The following is a 16,171-nucleotide window of genomic DNA, read 5'->3' on the forward strand; positions in this document are numbered from 1 at the left end:
GTTTATTTAATTTTTTTTTTCCACATTCTGCTTTCAGGTATGTACTCTGATGCATGTAAATAAAAAGAGAATATTAAAACTCCTGAAAATCTATCACAGCTTTCGGTTTTGGTGCAACATCGGCTAGCTAGTTTCTAGAGGCACGCCTGCTCTAAGTATGTCCTTCAGTCCCTTATTATATGAGTTTTTCTTTTTTCTGCAGTAAAACTGAGTGATTAACATGTGTTTAAAAAAAACTGGAGGGCTGGAAGAATTATAGAGGAGGCTTTTCCCAGATGCAGACAATATATTTTTTAATAAAAGAAAGGGGGACTACATTAATCCGTGGGGTAATTTCACGCGATTTGGTCGGGTACCATGGTTGGGTCAAACTGAGCAGAATAACCATTGATTGCTGTAATAGTCCTGCATCAGAGTGGGGATTTGGGGGGGGGGGGAATTAACTCTCCCAGTTTGTGTGTGTGAAAGCCGTTTGATGAAGTGGTTTGTTACTTCATTAATGACAAAGGGGACTCTCTTCCATCGACACGGCATTACAGATGTTAAGACCAATTTAGCGCCTTTAAAGGGTTTTTAGGCAAGTTTTGTGACGGCCCCCCCAAAGATAAAGTGGGCGCTTTAATTGAAAACCTCTCGCCTTTGTCGCGCCTTTCTTATGTAGGGATTAAGCTCATGAATATATGGTTAGTATTTTGTCAACTGAACTGCGGCGGATTAAACACCTACTAATATATTTTGGCTTTTGGGAAAATATTCCTCTTTTGAGCACCTGTCATTGCAAGGTAAGACAGAAAGCACATATTTTTTCTTTGCACCTTTTATTAATTGTTTTATATACTTTTAAAATATTTTTTTTTCCTGGAAGTAAGCCTCTAATTATCGAGGGAATTTAAAATAATAATACTAACTCATTTTACCAATGTCATTTATTCAAATTAATGTTATTAAGCCAGGAAATTACAATCACTTAATATGAAAAACAAATATCCTTCACTCATTTCCTCTGGGAAAAGTTTTGACATAAATAATTATCTAAAAACCTAATAATTCATAAACACAAGTGGAAATCTACACAGGGCGACATTCATTACACACTACACCGAGTGCAAATTGATCAAAACAGGGTCTCTTAAAATATACACGACCTTGTTTTGAAAATGATCCTTTTTCTCTTACTTTTCAAGATTTTTCTCTCTCTTTCTTTCTTTTTTTTTCTTTTTTTTTTTACACAATATTTACAATTTTTCTCTCACACAGTCAGATCTCGTTGCTCGTATGTCCTGGAGTGTCAGAGTCAGCTGAAATGCCACTGCTGTGAAAATCAAATTTAACCAAATACAGAAACGTAGATGATCTAGAAGGTAAATTTTAATTAGATATATATTCGCAGTGGTGCGGCTGAGTGTGACAGATGGACAAGCGAGCAGTGGAGAGGAGTCAGGCTTGCAGAGAAGGCTATGGAAGGTCTATGGACAAGTTTTCCTTTGGTTCAAGGTGTGTGTGTGTGTGGGTGTGTGTGTGGGTGTGTGTGTGGGTGTGGGGGGTGGGGGGGTGGACCTCCTCCGACTCGCCTTTGTTAAACATGCAGACTGGCTCAGCCCACATAATAATGCATACAGATTAAGCAGAGTTAATGTCGAGCACTCGTGTTGTCCACATCCGAGGAACTCTGTTCTATAAAAGTCTGGGTTCCCCTGCCGGTTTTTCAGCTCTGTGCTAGGGGTGAGTGTGTGTGTCTCGACTTCAGGAAAGGAAATGAAACCATGAAAAAAAAAGTCCTGGTTGTTAAACATAAACCACCAAAAAGCTGTTTCTATACCTCATGTTTGAAAGATTATAAACTGTTTTTTTTTATTTATTAAAAGCTCATTTATTTGTTACATTCCGCCTCTAGTGACTTGTTTGCTTTATATTTTATTAAGCATATATGTATATGTATGCACTGTAAACAATCCACAATGCACTTTTGAGTGACTGTGGAAGGAGCAATAAGTATTTGAAATAGATAGCTATATAAAGGTATTTAATCTTTGGATGTTTTTCAAAATATTCTTTTTAACCCAAAGCTCTCATGATAGTGAGTTTAATGTTATGCGTTTCTGGAAACTACGTGAAAGAATGGCAACGATCCTTATCAGAGACACACAGACACCCATTCTCAGCCAGTGCTCTTCTGCATTTGGTCGTGCTATTTTGTTGGGGAAACATGAGGTAACTGGGAAGGTTTAACAAGGGGCAGCGGGGGTTCATCATCAGGACGACAGCCTCCAGAGGTATGAATGTTTTGCTTTTCTTGTTTTTTTTTTGTTTTTGTTGTTTTGTTTTTTTCTCAGAGGGTGCGGGGTGTCATGGAATGGGGCGTAAGCCCAGGATGGGGAGGGGCGAGAGCTGCTGCTGAGTGTTCAGCACACCTCCTTCCCCGCGGCTCCCGCTGGCAGGATGTTAAGTTGGGTGAGCTGAGCCGAGTGTTCCTTGGCCTTGAGGCGCAGCGCGGCAATACTTGAGGCCCTGCGGTCCGCTGCCGCCGCCGAGGAGGATGAGGAAGAGGAAGAAGAGGAAGGGTCGGGCAGGACAGAGCCTGCGTGGGAGGGGTTCTCCACTGGGGGCGCAGGCTGACGGAGGAGGGCTGCAGCAGTGGAAGCACTTGTCAAGGGACCCATACTGGAGAACAGCCTGAAGGAAGACCAGAGTTCAACCATCTAAATTAAGATAAACATGTTTAGGTTGATTTATGCATTGTCAGATAGCACATCAGGGTGGTTATTTTAAAGCTAAAGGTGTTTGGCTCTTATATTAGAGTGAAGTGTGACAGTTGCAGAAGAGGAACTCTCTTTTACACTCTCAGAGAAATGATCGATGATGGGACTAGATCTTCAGAATTAAATCCTGACAATATATTTGTACAATGTAATATTATTTTTTTACTGTAGTAGTATTTGATTAATCCAGTGTAAAAGTTTAAAATATATCGAGTTGCCTGTGCATTTGATATTTTTTAATTTATTCCACCTTAATATGTGTTTTCATTTGCATGAAAAAGATATGTACAATAAATAATTGAATATAAATATTTAAATTATTAAGGTTAGAACCTTACAGTGTTCAGTGGAAGTATAAATGCAGCGAACACGGTTCTCAGCATTCTATATCGGTAAAGCTAATTGTGTCGCACGGTGTTGGGGTGGGGGGCATCACCCACTCCTCACAGCTTGATTTGCAGGTTCACACATTTGGTTAATTTATTAACACATTTAACAGGTTGATTAGGCCAAACTGTGAATGGCTAGCAGTGTAGCACATTTATAATCAGACACTGAGATAAACATAGACAAGAGTGTGACTGAAGACCACCTCCCATTAGAGCTGCACTGTGCAGTGGGAGTTTATCCTAAGCCGACTTGCTGCTGGGGTCTTTTCTGCACAATGGTTGTGATTAACTTTAAAATACAGGGATGAATGTGAGGGTCGTATTTTATGGGAGGCCTGCTGCAAAGATAGGCAGCTTGGGACGTAAACAGGAGCAAATAGCAAATATTAGAGCTGCGGGAGGTGCTGTGCATCAGATCAACTGGGGCTTAGCAATTACTTTATCTTTTGCTGTTACTGTTTAAAAAATTTATCATGACAAGAATTAATCACACTATGATAATGACAACACAAACTACTCGAGGATGTTTGCAAAAACCAGAAACAAGTAGCAATGTTGGATCAGTCTTCAATTTGTGTCATTATGGCTCACTGTCCAGGGTGGCACAACATATGGGGTACCATGTTAGTTGCCCTGTGAGTTTTTTTTTTATTGCTTATTTATAAGCCCAATCAATGGGGAATGGGCACGCACCTGTACTGTGTACAGCATACACTGTAAGAAAATATTATCATAAATTGCAGGTGGTAAAGTTAATGTCTAATTCTCAAGATCTAGTTTGGAGCCAAATCAAAGAAATGTCTCACTGTTTTTACTGAATCAAGCCTGCATTTGATAATCTCCAGTTTAAATTACAAAATACTGAGATCAAACAGACCAGAACTGGATTTAAAGAAATTTTCAAAGCACAATGTAAGATTCATGAAACCTTTTTCTCTTTGTAAAAAAAAAAAAAAAAAAAAATGGCATCACAAATACACTTTAGATTTAGACAAATGTTAAAAACACAATATGAAGACTGGCTATGCCTGAACTGAATTTTTCTATGGTGGGTGTTTTGATGATTTATGATTTATGAAACATCATTCAGTTTATTAAAACGGACTAAAAGTAATGTCATTGCTAGGTTGCTCTTTCATTCTGGTTAAACAGATGGAAGGGCTGCTGCACCCAGATTGGCATTTATACCATAACAGCCAGTAAAAAACCAGTTGGTATTTACTTTCTCTGTTTTCTAATTTGTTTCAGAGTTGGTTCTAGAAGAGTTTCAGCAATCACTGCATTTATGTTTCAAAAATATGTCTGAATATAATTAGTACTACTGGATGATAAAGTCTTTTTCATCATGGACAACTTTTATCTTGGGTTATGACTGTATGCAGTTTACACAATACATGAATGAAGTTGTACTTTGAATTGTTACCATTTCAATAAATGTCATTACAATAAATGCCTCAAATGGAGATTAGCTCTTAAAAGTTCATATCTCTACAGGAGCAACTCACCTGCCAAAAGTGGGTCCGATAAAGGCAGGGTGGCGAAACATGGCAGCAGTGCCCAGGAAGGTGCCCAGTCCCAGTGGGGTAGCCAAGGGTGGAGCAGAGCTGTTATGAGGCGGTGGGGCCAGGCCTGGGAAGGCAGCGGCTGCAGCTGCAGCAGCTGTCCAGGCGGACTCCAAGGCTGGATGCGGGTGAGGAGGGAATGGCCCTCCTTCTAGGTAGTGGCTGAGAGGATGGCCTGCAGCAAGGGGGCCTGGGAAAGGCAGGCCTGATGGGTGGGCCTGCACCCCTGCCTTCTCACGCTTCCTCCACTTGGCCCTGCGGTTCTGAAACCAAACCTAAAGACGGAAAGGCTGATGAAGGTCTTCCACAGTGTGAAATCATTACAGGGATTAGTAATTTAGCTTTACTGTCATCAACGCGACGAGTCTCTGTTGCACTGTCAGTGCTGTCTAGTGGCCAACAGGCGGAAAGTCAGCAATAATTACATGCACGGTAAACCCCGCCGCTCACGGCTCCTTAAATCTACTTTCTGTCTAATTAAACTCCCTCCCTTTTAGACGGGCTTCTGGGGGGTGGAGGGGAGGAGATAATTAAGAGCGTTGATAACAAAAGATCCAGAAAATTACCGCTGAACTGGCTCCAATAACAATTAATGCGCTTTAAATTAAATTCTTAAGAGCCGGAGAACTTCCACGCAGGAGAGTATTTAACTTTCCCACGCATCCGCCGCTGCACAGTTTGCTCTCCAGACGCTGCAGAGGAACCTCTCTCACAATGAGCAAAATGTCAACATGTGGAAAGTGACAGGGACGTAACGTGCATTATTCCCCGAGGGGGCTGTTTAGCATTACACAGCCCCTCGGGAATTTATGAGTTTTTATCACCTCCTGATGGCGCCCGTTAAGTGATTTGTTCACCTACAGCCCTCCACCCCCACCCTCAACCCCTCCACCACCACCCCTCTTCGCCTCCCCTTAAAGAGACATCTGTTGTTTTACCGTCGGCCATAACCTCTTGGAGTTTCCATCGTGTTTGAACTGTCTCTGTGGTTATGAGTCCGGCCTTTGGACATGCAAGACACGCTTTCAGAGCCAAACCGTGGACGGGCGGGGAGAGTGGGGAGGGGGTGCAAACACCTTTAATGGTCTCTCATTCGCTCCCAAGTGCAAAGCATCGGATCAATGCAGGTCTATTGCAATCACATAATGGGAAATCAAATAGCATTATCCCTCCCCTCTTTTTCTCCCTCGCTCTCTCTCTCTCACACACACACACACACACACACGCACGCACGCACACCCACACACACATTCCGGCCTCGCCCCCCTCTATCTGCCCCCATCTGATGGGAATTCAAACACCAACTCATCCCGGGAATACAGACACTGTTTGCTCCTGCACTAAGTGAGTCTTTTATGAATCGCCGGCGTCGGCTTAATTGCCACTAAAACGTTCCCCAGTTCGCGTGTAATAACATTCAATAACAGGAAGGACCTTCCCCGCACAGCGACTGGGGGCCATTTAACACATTTTACTGTAATAAATTATTGCCTCAAATTGGCCCATAATAGTTGATCCTCAATCAGTGACGCATATCAGCAGGTTATTATCCAGGGGACATTTCACAGAGGACTGATAAAGCATTAGAGGATGTTGTTCCCCCCCTCTCCCCCCCCCCACACACTCTCCCCCTCCCTCTCTTTCGATTTGCATTACTGCATGATTCACTTTATAGATGAAGGAAGCACTCACCTGAACGCGGGCCTCGGTGAGATCCAGACGCATTGCGAGCTCCTCTCTGCAAAGAATAATAATAAAAAAAAATAATAGGAAGAAAGAGTGGAAAGGAAGGAGTCGAGGTTACAGGCCATCGTTTGGAAGCACATAGAATTGCTGTTTTGTCCCCTCCTGTTGTTAACTGTCAACAATAGACGACCAAAATAGGTTGGATATTTTTTATTTTTTTTTGTGCAAAAAGACGCCATACCCATATTCTATTTTCCCCTGTCACGCGTGGGTAGAAATAGGCCTAGTGATTGTTAGATTTTTCTTAGCCAAGGCCTGTCACTGTAACAACATAATGGTTGGAATAATGACATCTAAACTAGCCTGACACAAAGCAATTGGCGCTCCCTCCAGATTTAGCAGCGAGATGGGGGCCCGCAGTCCAAATTAGACCGACTCTCTTTAAAGTAAATCGACTGGAAAATATGAATAATCCTGCGCCGATAGAGGAAATGTGGAAATACATAGGGTAAAGAAAAGACTTTATAGAAAGAATATCCTTAAGACCGTATAATTCTTTTTGAGTTTGTTTCGTTTTGCACGGAAGTGCCGAACTTGTAAACCCCAAATAACGAGAAAAAAACAAAAACAAATAAAATGCAACGTTGCTCTTCTTTCCAATAATTCAGACATGTGCCTGAATTGGTCTGTAAGCCCATCGGTTCTTTAGTCTGATCCAATTTCTCCTCCTGACAGTAACACGTTTTAAGGGTTCGGGTTTTCATCAAACGTCCCAAAACGAGCAGCAAAGACAGGACTAAACATGCAAGAAACCTGTTTACTATGGGCAGTTTTATGACGTGATCCGCACAGAAAAGTAGGATGGATATTTAAAAAAAATTGCTTTGTTAGAAAGTGATGATTTTTTTATGAATAAATGCAATTAATTAAAAACTTTAGTTAATACAATTATAAACATAAATTCCAGGGATTTTCTGTGGGTTTTTACGTAATAGGAAAATGTTTTAATACATTAATAATAATAATAATAATAATAATAATAATAATAATAATAATAATAATAGATTAATTATTATTATTATTATTATAAAGTTAAATTGTAATATTTTATAATTAATAATATTAGTAATGCTACTACTGTTGATTCTTTTAGATTTTTTAAATAGCAGGCAGTCCCCTATACCGTGGAGCTGGAAAAATTAAGTCATATTTTTAATTTACAGATATTAAACACGTACTGCTATATAGATTATCCTCTTTAAATTTTGCATTTTTTTTAAACCATTAATTAACTGAATTAATATTTATTCGTTTGTATTTTCTAACCTTGTGAACACGTCGGGGTAGTGCGTCTTCTGGAAAGCCCTCTCCAGCTCCTCCAGCTGGTAGCTAGTGAACGTAGTCCTGTATCTTCTCTGCTTCCTTTTCAGCATCCCCTCCTCGGAGTCGCTGCCCGCCGACAGACACACGCTGTCCTCCCCGTCCCTCACGTCCCCGTCTCCGGCGTTCAAGCTCTCCTCCCTCTCCTCGTCCTTCGGGGACAGCGCGGCCGCGTCCGCGCAGCTCCCCTCCTCCTCCTTTCCGCCGTCCTCCTCGAACTTGAGGGGCCCGAGCTCCACCAGTCCGAGTGCGCCGTCCTCAGAGGCCTCCCCTGGACTCTGCTCGCCCTCTCCCCGGTGAAGTGAGGCGTTCTCCCTGTAGGACTTGCTGCGGCTGATGCTCACCTGCGGCGCCTGGCTGATTTTGAGGCTCTCGCTGGCCTGCTCCAGGAGCAGCCTCTCTCTTTCCAGCTTCTCTGCGTGATCATGTAGGTATTTCCCCCCCGGTCCATACAGCCGACGGAGTTTGGGAGGCAGGTGCAAGTCAGCGCCGAGAGAAAGGGGCTCTTTCGTTGGCCCTGAGGAAATTGGAGTGCGGGAAACATAGTAGAAGAAAAAAATATTTACACAAAACTGTATCCAGGCAGGAATTAATTTGTTAATACCTCGTTAGGAACATAAAATCGAATAATTTCACAGGGGAGTAAGCAATTTGTCCTGCTTAGCAGAAACAACTCAAATTTAATCATGTAACATGCGCACTTACCTGATACAATTTAACAACTTAAGCAGACATATGGGCTTACTGTTTACACAAGTCACCAATTCCACCCTGACTCTCCACAGTATCTTGTTAAAGTTTAGATTCAGCTTACCGTCAGTCGTCTTGTCAAACTCTCCTCTGCCGGGCAGACCGGTCAAACTTTGCGCCCCAATCAGTCTGACCTTACAGGGACTGCGGCGGCCCAGAATGCTGTCTATGCAGTAAGAAGAAAGCAACGTCGGGGATTTACTGCTCTTTCTCTCACCCCGGTCTAGAATATCTTCCTCAAACTGAGCGCTCATGTTGACGCCTGGCTTCTGTCAGTCTCCCACTTCTCTCGGGGTGCTTCTGCTCCCTCTTCCCCTGTCCTCTCGCTCTGTGTGGGTGTGGGTGCGTGTCCTCTACTCCTCTCTTCTCTCTGTCGCTGCTCTGTCACTCTCTGAGCTAATGACAGGCAGCGGTTCGTCCGTCTCGCGCTGCACTCTGCTCCTGTACCGCGCGCTCATTCAACATGCGTGGAGGCTGTAACCGCGCGCCTGATTGGCTCGTGTGTGTGTCCGCCTGAAGAGAGACAGCACGGAGCTGCTTTATATATTTTCCGATTAAAGTTAATTTGAGGGGAAGGTGACAAAACCCGACATGGAGTACGCAGTTTTCCACCGCGGAACGAACTCGGCGAATGAACATGCAGAAGGGAAGAGCATTTTACAGTCAGCGGGATTTCAGTTTGATCAAAAATAACACTTATTTATTTAACAGATTTTCACCAATGCGCAGGATAAAGGCAAACATCATTGTTGAAGTTCTACAATGTCAGGAAAACACAATGACTTAATCAGTAATGCCTGCTGGCATAAGAGTTCATAACAGGTGTAAACAACAACCATTGTGCCTGAACTCCACTCAGCTCTCTCAACGCTATTATTTACGTTATAAAGAACACCTGTGCTTTTAGTCTAATTACCACAGCCCAAAATACCCGACTTATTGGGCCTGTTCAGTTTGAGAGCTCCTGTAATAAACATGTGCTTTGAGATATGTTTTCTTGTTGTTGTTAATGTTTCAAATGTGAATCATAAGTAGATTGTTTCTGCAATGCTAAAACGTCATGTTAACGTCTATGTTACAAAAGTCAATTGGAATTCATATTGACTTTTGATTCATATTTTTGATTCACACAATTAGTGGAAATAGCAAGGCTGTAGTAACCTACAGCACTGTTGCAGAAGACCTAAAGATGTTTTAAAAAGTTTCCAAAAGAATAGAAATGTCCCTATAAGCTAATGAAATGCCTTATTTATTTATTTATTTATTTATTTATTTATTTATTTCAGGTTTTTGTTTTCCATAGCATACTATTTTTGTCTACCTCTGCATATAACAGCAGCAACATAACACTCGCAATAGCACTGATGTTGCATACCAGCAGGCATTATCTTCTGGTAACCCCTTTTTCATAACATTTTGGAGTCACCCCTACTTCAAAACCCCTACAAGTACCACACAATGCCTGCACAAAGATGTTGAGCTAACTAAGCTGTTTCAGTGTTATTTCAGTGCATATGCTCTGCTTAAAAATATAAATATTTGACATTTGAGTTTTACAGTGTGTATGAATTCATTTATTTATTTCACATATATGTAGACCATGCTAATCCATGGACATCAATCTATAAGAATGTATGCTTTTTTTTTATTTTTTATTTTTTTAAAGAGAGGATATGCATGATTTCCTCCAGCTCTCATTGAACTAATGGTCTGACTGTATGAATGCAGAGAAACACCATGAATTTTTAAATGAAAAAAAAAAATCATATTGGACACATAAGTGATTTCTTGCAGAAATACAGAGAGTGCAGAGAGTGTGTTGTGTATATATATATATATATATATATATATATATATATATATATATATATATATATATAGATAGATAGATAGATAGATAGATAGATAGATAGATAGATAGATAGATAGATAGATAGATAGATAGATAGATAGATAGATTCAAAAATCAGCTTTATTCAAAAAGGTTGAACATAGCTATTTCTTCTTTGAATCCTTGTGCCAATTGCATTAAAATTCTGGAACGGAGTTTATGTTCAACCTCAGAAAAGCACCTGCAAAAAAGCCATGTTGGCCACATAGAAATAGAAACATATATCTATATATCTATCTATCTATCTATCTATCTATCTATGTTTTTGCTTTCTTTCCATCTGCCTGCGCCCTGCTGGAGCCTGGGATTGGGGGTGAGGGTGGCGGTGATGAGACAGCGCACGGGGTGGCCGGGGGGATAGAGCGCAGGGACTCCGCTGTGGAGAGGAGGGAGAGACGGAGAGATGGACCGAGAATGTAATTTTAAATGAAAGTCTATTTAACCCGCTGTGAATGGCATGACCCCCATCCTCGCCTCAGAGCCCATCACTGTTAAAAGGATCATTTTCAGAATTCAATCCAAAAACTTCAGCAAGCTGCAATTTACACTCTCTCCTCTCCTGTCTTCTCTCTCTCACTCTCTCTCTCTCTCTCTCTCTCTCTCCTCTGTTCTCTCCGTTATGTATCAGCCCAGAGGTTCGCAGCAAAAGTGAACAATAACAATGAAATATATCTCCAGAAAAATTGCACAAGTTGTCCCCTTATCCCTTTCGTTTCTTCTATTTTAAAGAAACACTGTAGCTGGAATCGTTGCTTGATTGATCTCCAAAGCTTAGTTAAAACGAGGATGTTCCAGTAATATTGGCGCCACATTTTTAGATTAACATTTGGTGCTTTATCGTTTAAAAAAAAAAAAAAAAAAAAAAAAGCAATAACATCTTTATTTATAACATCTCACACTTCCTCCAAGACCTTTTCCGCATTTGTAACAGTTCTATCACAGTATCACCTCCACAAATGGTGTCAGGTTGAATCCGTCCTTAACTTTTTTTTTTTTTTCCTTTGTGGTGCCACAAACTTCCCAAGCTTGTTTATTTGCGCGCAAATCAGCACTATAATGAGAGTAATAACAATATAAAATGTTATGCCTTTTTTTTCCCCCTGCACGGTCACAAACAGACGCGCGTAATACAGACGGGTATTTAGAGTCGCTCTGTAATTTGGGGGCCACAATTTGATTCATTTATCCGCACTCTGTTATTAACCCCGCGAAAAAAGAGATGTCAGCCGCCATTTCAGCCAGCAGGACATCCGCGCTTTGTTTAAATGCACTAATTACGCGCATACATTACGGGAGGGAGGAGATAGCCATGAGCGCAATTTTCACATTTCCAATTTTCCGTCTGTTTGACGTGCAGGTGAAGAGATGGCGCTTTTCGTTGCAGCACCATCATCAGCGCCTTCTTTGTATTTTCATAACATCATAACTTGATAATATCCAGGGGAAACACCGGGCTGTGGAGAGTTCATTATTTGTTCTAGGCGCAGACTGTTGATAGCGGCCTTTCTCTGTTTTCTAATATTTTATTTTACTCTGGTCCTTTGTTTTTAGCATTTTATTATAAAAAATAATTTACTCACGGATCCACATATCTTGTGATACAGGTTGCATGCCGTATTTACAAGTATAGGTTATCATTTGCTGTGAAGGCCTTCAAGCCTTTAAGCTCCAATGAAGTTCATTATCAAGGACCAGCAGGATGGGCCTTAATGTCTTGGAGGTCATTCCACTGGCGCCATCTCCTGGACAGATAAGCACACTGCTCAAATAGATGCACAGACAGTTTTATACACCGACAGTGAACTAGTAACAATGTACCTCTTCCATCAACTGTAAGATTTCTTGAGCCAGGACCGGCTCAACATTGTTTTTAGCCTTGAGCAGAATTTGATTTGGGCCCCCACTTCAAGTGTTCTTAACCTCCCACCAGCCACCACAGCACCAGGTATTCAATACCTACCAGTCAAACAATGGTTTATTAGTAAGAAAACTCTTAAATTGACTTAAAGATATTGTTCAAGATCTTTTTTTTTTAAATGAAGCTCTGTTAAAAGTTTACAAACGGTTAATATCTTATGTGCCAGTAGATAATGCTTAACATTCAGAATAGTTGGTTCCAACTACTCTGTTGATAGGCTGATAAGAGCCACAAACAAAATCATCTTAAAAAAATTACAATCTGAAAGTAATTTCATATTGTTTAGCACAAATGCTATTTTATATGAGCTTTTAACCATTGTCAGTTGTTGCGTTATAGTTATTTAAAGAAAATTTGATAACTATTTACATTGAAAAACAAGGTAAGATGCAAAGCAAACAATCTCTTCCACTATCAAACACATACTGGTATTAAGGCAATGTCAAAAATAAAAATATTTTTTTACGATTTAGGTGCACAGTGCTTTGTTGATTTTTACAGTCTTACTTTTGTATATGATTAAACATGACCCAGTGTTTTTGTTCTCAGTTGGTGTTTCAAGAGGAAGATTACTAGTGTAGCAACACCTCCAACCTCCATTTTCTCAATTTTTGTTTCTTTCTGAATTATATTGACTACTTTTTTGTCTTGAAATAAAGACTTTTAATTCAGATTTTTCTAAATAACCCCCTAAAGCAAATATGATGATAGCTGAAAGGTTTATAAAATAGTTATTTTATGACATACATGTTGAAGCCAGCTTTGGTCTCGGCCCGTCTCGGACTAGCTGTTAGCTTTATCCTCCGGGACAAGCTAATCTGGATTCATACTGAAGAGTTACAAAGAAATTCAACTGATGTTACAATATTAACTGGCTGGAAACTTGTAAAAGAAATCCACTTTGAACAATTTCTGAACTATCACTTCAAATTATTTATCAAATAAGTAACACTAAGTGAACTGGGAAGACAAATTAATATCCGACTCACTCATTTGATCTGACACTGGTGTCTGGAGTGCAACATGTCAATATTAATCTAATTTAATTATTTCCACAGCGAACATCACTCAAACAAAAACAAGCCACATTAGCAACAATAATAAATAGATGCACATTATAATTTAGATATAGACTGAAAATAGGGAAACAATCATCACAAACTGCCATCCATGTTCTGACTGAGTGATGTCTTTTGCAACTTTCGTCACTCTTGATCCCCACACCACCAGACACATGATTCAGATTTTGATGATCACAGAAGTAAAATATAGAGTAAATACTAATCATTTCCAATTGACGTAATCATTGACATATTCAACAATGGCATCATAATATGTGTTTGCCTATAATTGTGCAAGCCCTGTTTCAAATTTGCAATCCATAAGCCTTTCAAGCAGATTTAACCAATAACATTCATTCCTTGCTGATTTGAAGTTTCCACATCTGTGTTTAGCATGAGGAGCAGAGTGCTCTTGTGGGCCCTCTGCTGCTCTGGAGGTTGTAAGCAAGTGGCTTATTTCGCTTATTCCTACATCTGGCTATCTCATGAACCGCCTGCTGCGTTGACCACAATTAACCGTAGCGTGAATACGGGCTCTGAAGAAATGTGACTTTGCGATAATCTGACGCGTAGCTAACAGTAAGGTTAAACTGACTATTTTGCCGACTTCCTATGTACCAAACTTAGTGGCCTTAATGGCCTATCCTGCATCCGTCCTCGCGCGCTGGCATAATTGGACACTTGCTTTGCTTGAGAGGCCAAGCAGCAGAATAATAAGAAGAAAGTGGGGAGAGAGAGAGGGAAGAAGAGGAGGGAAGCTTTTAAGGCGCGCGTAAGCAAAGTTAATTAGCGGTTATTAACAGCCGGCATAATGGGAGCGAGAGGGAGTCAATTTAATGACTTTGTTAGCGCGGGTTCAGAGCGACAGGCAATGATCGAAACAACAAAGGCGAGCGCGCACGCAGCCATCATCCGTAATTTCCAGCGGTAATGCGGTCTGATCTGAAACAAAGGGTTCTAATTTCGTTCAACTGACTCGATAATTTGTCCTTATGTAAGGAAAATAATTAATGACTTAATGCTTCAGCAGAAGTAGCTTTTCTTTAAAGAGGGGAGGGGGGATTTCGGAGGCCGCGTTTTGCCGGAGAAGGTGGAAGCCTATAAGGAAATCAATTTTCCAACCCTGTAATTATTTGCATCATGAATTTAAAACGCGGACGTGCGCCCTTGCTCCCCGGTTAATGTGCAAACAAGTGAGTCTGTTAGGGAGAGGAGGAGTTCCAGATCTTCATCCTCCAGCCAGACTGGATGATCTGCGTAAACACACAAGACACAATATACTGAATTAGAAACGTCAAGCCTGCAGTCAAATCCAACGACATTTTTTTTTAGGTAATTTCAGATATCTGACAATACTTTGAATTTCACATCTTGACTATTTTCCCATTTTGTCCCGTTGAAGCAACAAACAAAGCGTTTTATTTGGATTTTACGTGATAGGCGGCACAAAGCAACACATTTGTGATGTAGATGAAAAAGAGACATAGATCTTTTCCCAATGAAAATCTGAAAAGTGTGCCTGGAATATGTATTCATTACCCATGAGTCAATACTTGGCAAAACCACATTTTGAGACTAAACTTTCTGTCAGTTCTTCTTTGTAAATTGCTCGACCTCAGAAAAAAATATGAGAATGACTTTGAACAACACTTTTCATGTCTTGTTATATATGATTGGTTGGATTTGCGACTGGACTTTGACTAGACTCCTCCACCAAATTAATATATTTAATTGAAACTTCATCCTATTGTCTGTCCAGAGTTTAGAGTTGTTCTTGTACCTTAGCCTGCCCAAGGCATGGGTGAAGAAAGCCGCTGAAACATCTGCTTATTAAGAATGAGAACATTATTACATTTTATTTGATGGTTTCAGCACAGATAAACTAAAATGTTTGAAATAAAAAGTTAAATATTCATTTTTGGTTGTGTTTTAATTACAATCTGATGCTTCAAGTTCAATGTCTTTGAGTTTGAACTAGATTTCTTCACTTGGCCCATTCTCCCAAATCCACCAACTCTGTATTCAAACTCAGTACCACTTTCCTTCTTGAAGGTGGAAGTCCTTAGAGTCTCAATCTATCTACAACCAGGTTTTTTTTTTGTTTTTACTCAGGGTGTCCCTGGATGTAGCTCTACCCTACTTCTTCTTTTCCACAAAGACCAGATGTGTGAAATGCACAGCCAACAGAGTCTCCCACCTTAGATCGCTGTAGTTCCTCCAAGGTTAGCCCCTTGGCTGCAAGATAGCCATGTCTTGGTTGGTTTGAATGATTTAAAGTTGTGCAATCCTCTCTCCGGTTATGTTTCTGAGCTATTCGAGGCAAAAAATAAACAAATAAATAAATAAATAAAAAATACTGCTTCATAGCAAGACGACCTTTAAACTTGACATCTTTATCCCATAGTCTTTACTGTATTTTTCCTCTAAAGTTCTCCAATAAGCCTATGAAATCTTCACAGAACACTTGTATTTATACTGAGATAAAAGAATAACTTTGCTATAATAAAACATTAAAACATTTCATTGGGGGTACGCTTAGTGTTCTTATTTTTTGTGACGGTCCCCGTGTATCCATTTATAGAAGCTGAAATGTGAAGTTATCCCTGAGACCATGCGGGTCTTTACGCGCGATTCCCTATATGGTTTTCGAGTCAAAAGATACTAAACGCGAGCGCTGCTATCGATTTAGAAGAGGTCGGCGGGGAGGCCTGAGACGCCTGTCGGCCACTCGTGGATTCATAACAGGTGGATAGGTCACCCACACAAGAGCGGCAA

General features: G+C 40.5%; 1 protein-coding gene across 1 annotated transcript; it reads right to left on the reverse strand.

Moving 5' to 3' along the window:
- Positions 1-1,185: 1,185 nt before the first annotated feature.
- arxa (aristaless related homeobox a) lies at positions 1,186-9,051 on the reverse strand. The gene is made up of 5 exons (XM_015029828.1): positions 8,591-9,051; positions 7,723-8,293; positions 6,403-6,448; positions 4,654-4,985; positions 1,186-2,673 (listed from the first exon to the last, which is right to left on the reverse strand). The coding sequence occupies exons 1-5, from the start codon at positions 8,778-8,780 to the stop codon at positions 2,403-2,405; spliced, it is 1,410 nt and encodes a 469-aa protein (XP_014885314.1). The 5' UTR covers positions 8,781-9,051; the 3' UTR covers positions 1,186-2,402.
- Between the last annotated feature and the right edge of the window lie 7,120 nt (positions 9,052-16,171).

This window comes from Poecilia latipinna, unplaced genomic scaffold, assembly GCF_001443285.1.
Source record: "Poecilia latipinna isolate Pla-1442-1.1 unplaced genomic scaffold, P_latipinna-1.0 Scaffold164, whole genome shotgun sequence".
Classification (NCBI taxonomy): domain Eukaryota; kingdom Metazoa; phylum Chordata; class Actinopteri; order Cyprinodontiformes; family Poeciliidae; genus Poecilia; species Poecilia latipinna.

Excerpts from the sequence above, each read along its gene's own strand:
- arxa (XM_015029828.1), bottom strand. The coding sequence starts at position 8,780 with ATGAGCGCTCAGTTTGAGGAAGATATTCTAGACCGGGGTGAGAGAAAG. Across the intron at positions 6,449-7,722 it reads TACCCCGACGTGTTCACAAG|AGAGGAGCTCGCAATGCGTC; the intron begins GTTAGAAAATAC and ends TATTCTTTGCAG. Across the intron at positions 4,986-6,402 it reads TCACCGAGGCCCGCGTTCAG|GTTTGGTTTCAGAACCGCAG; the intron begins GTGAGTGCTTCC and ends TTCCGTCTTTAG.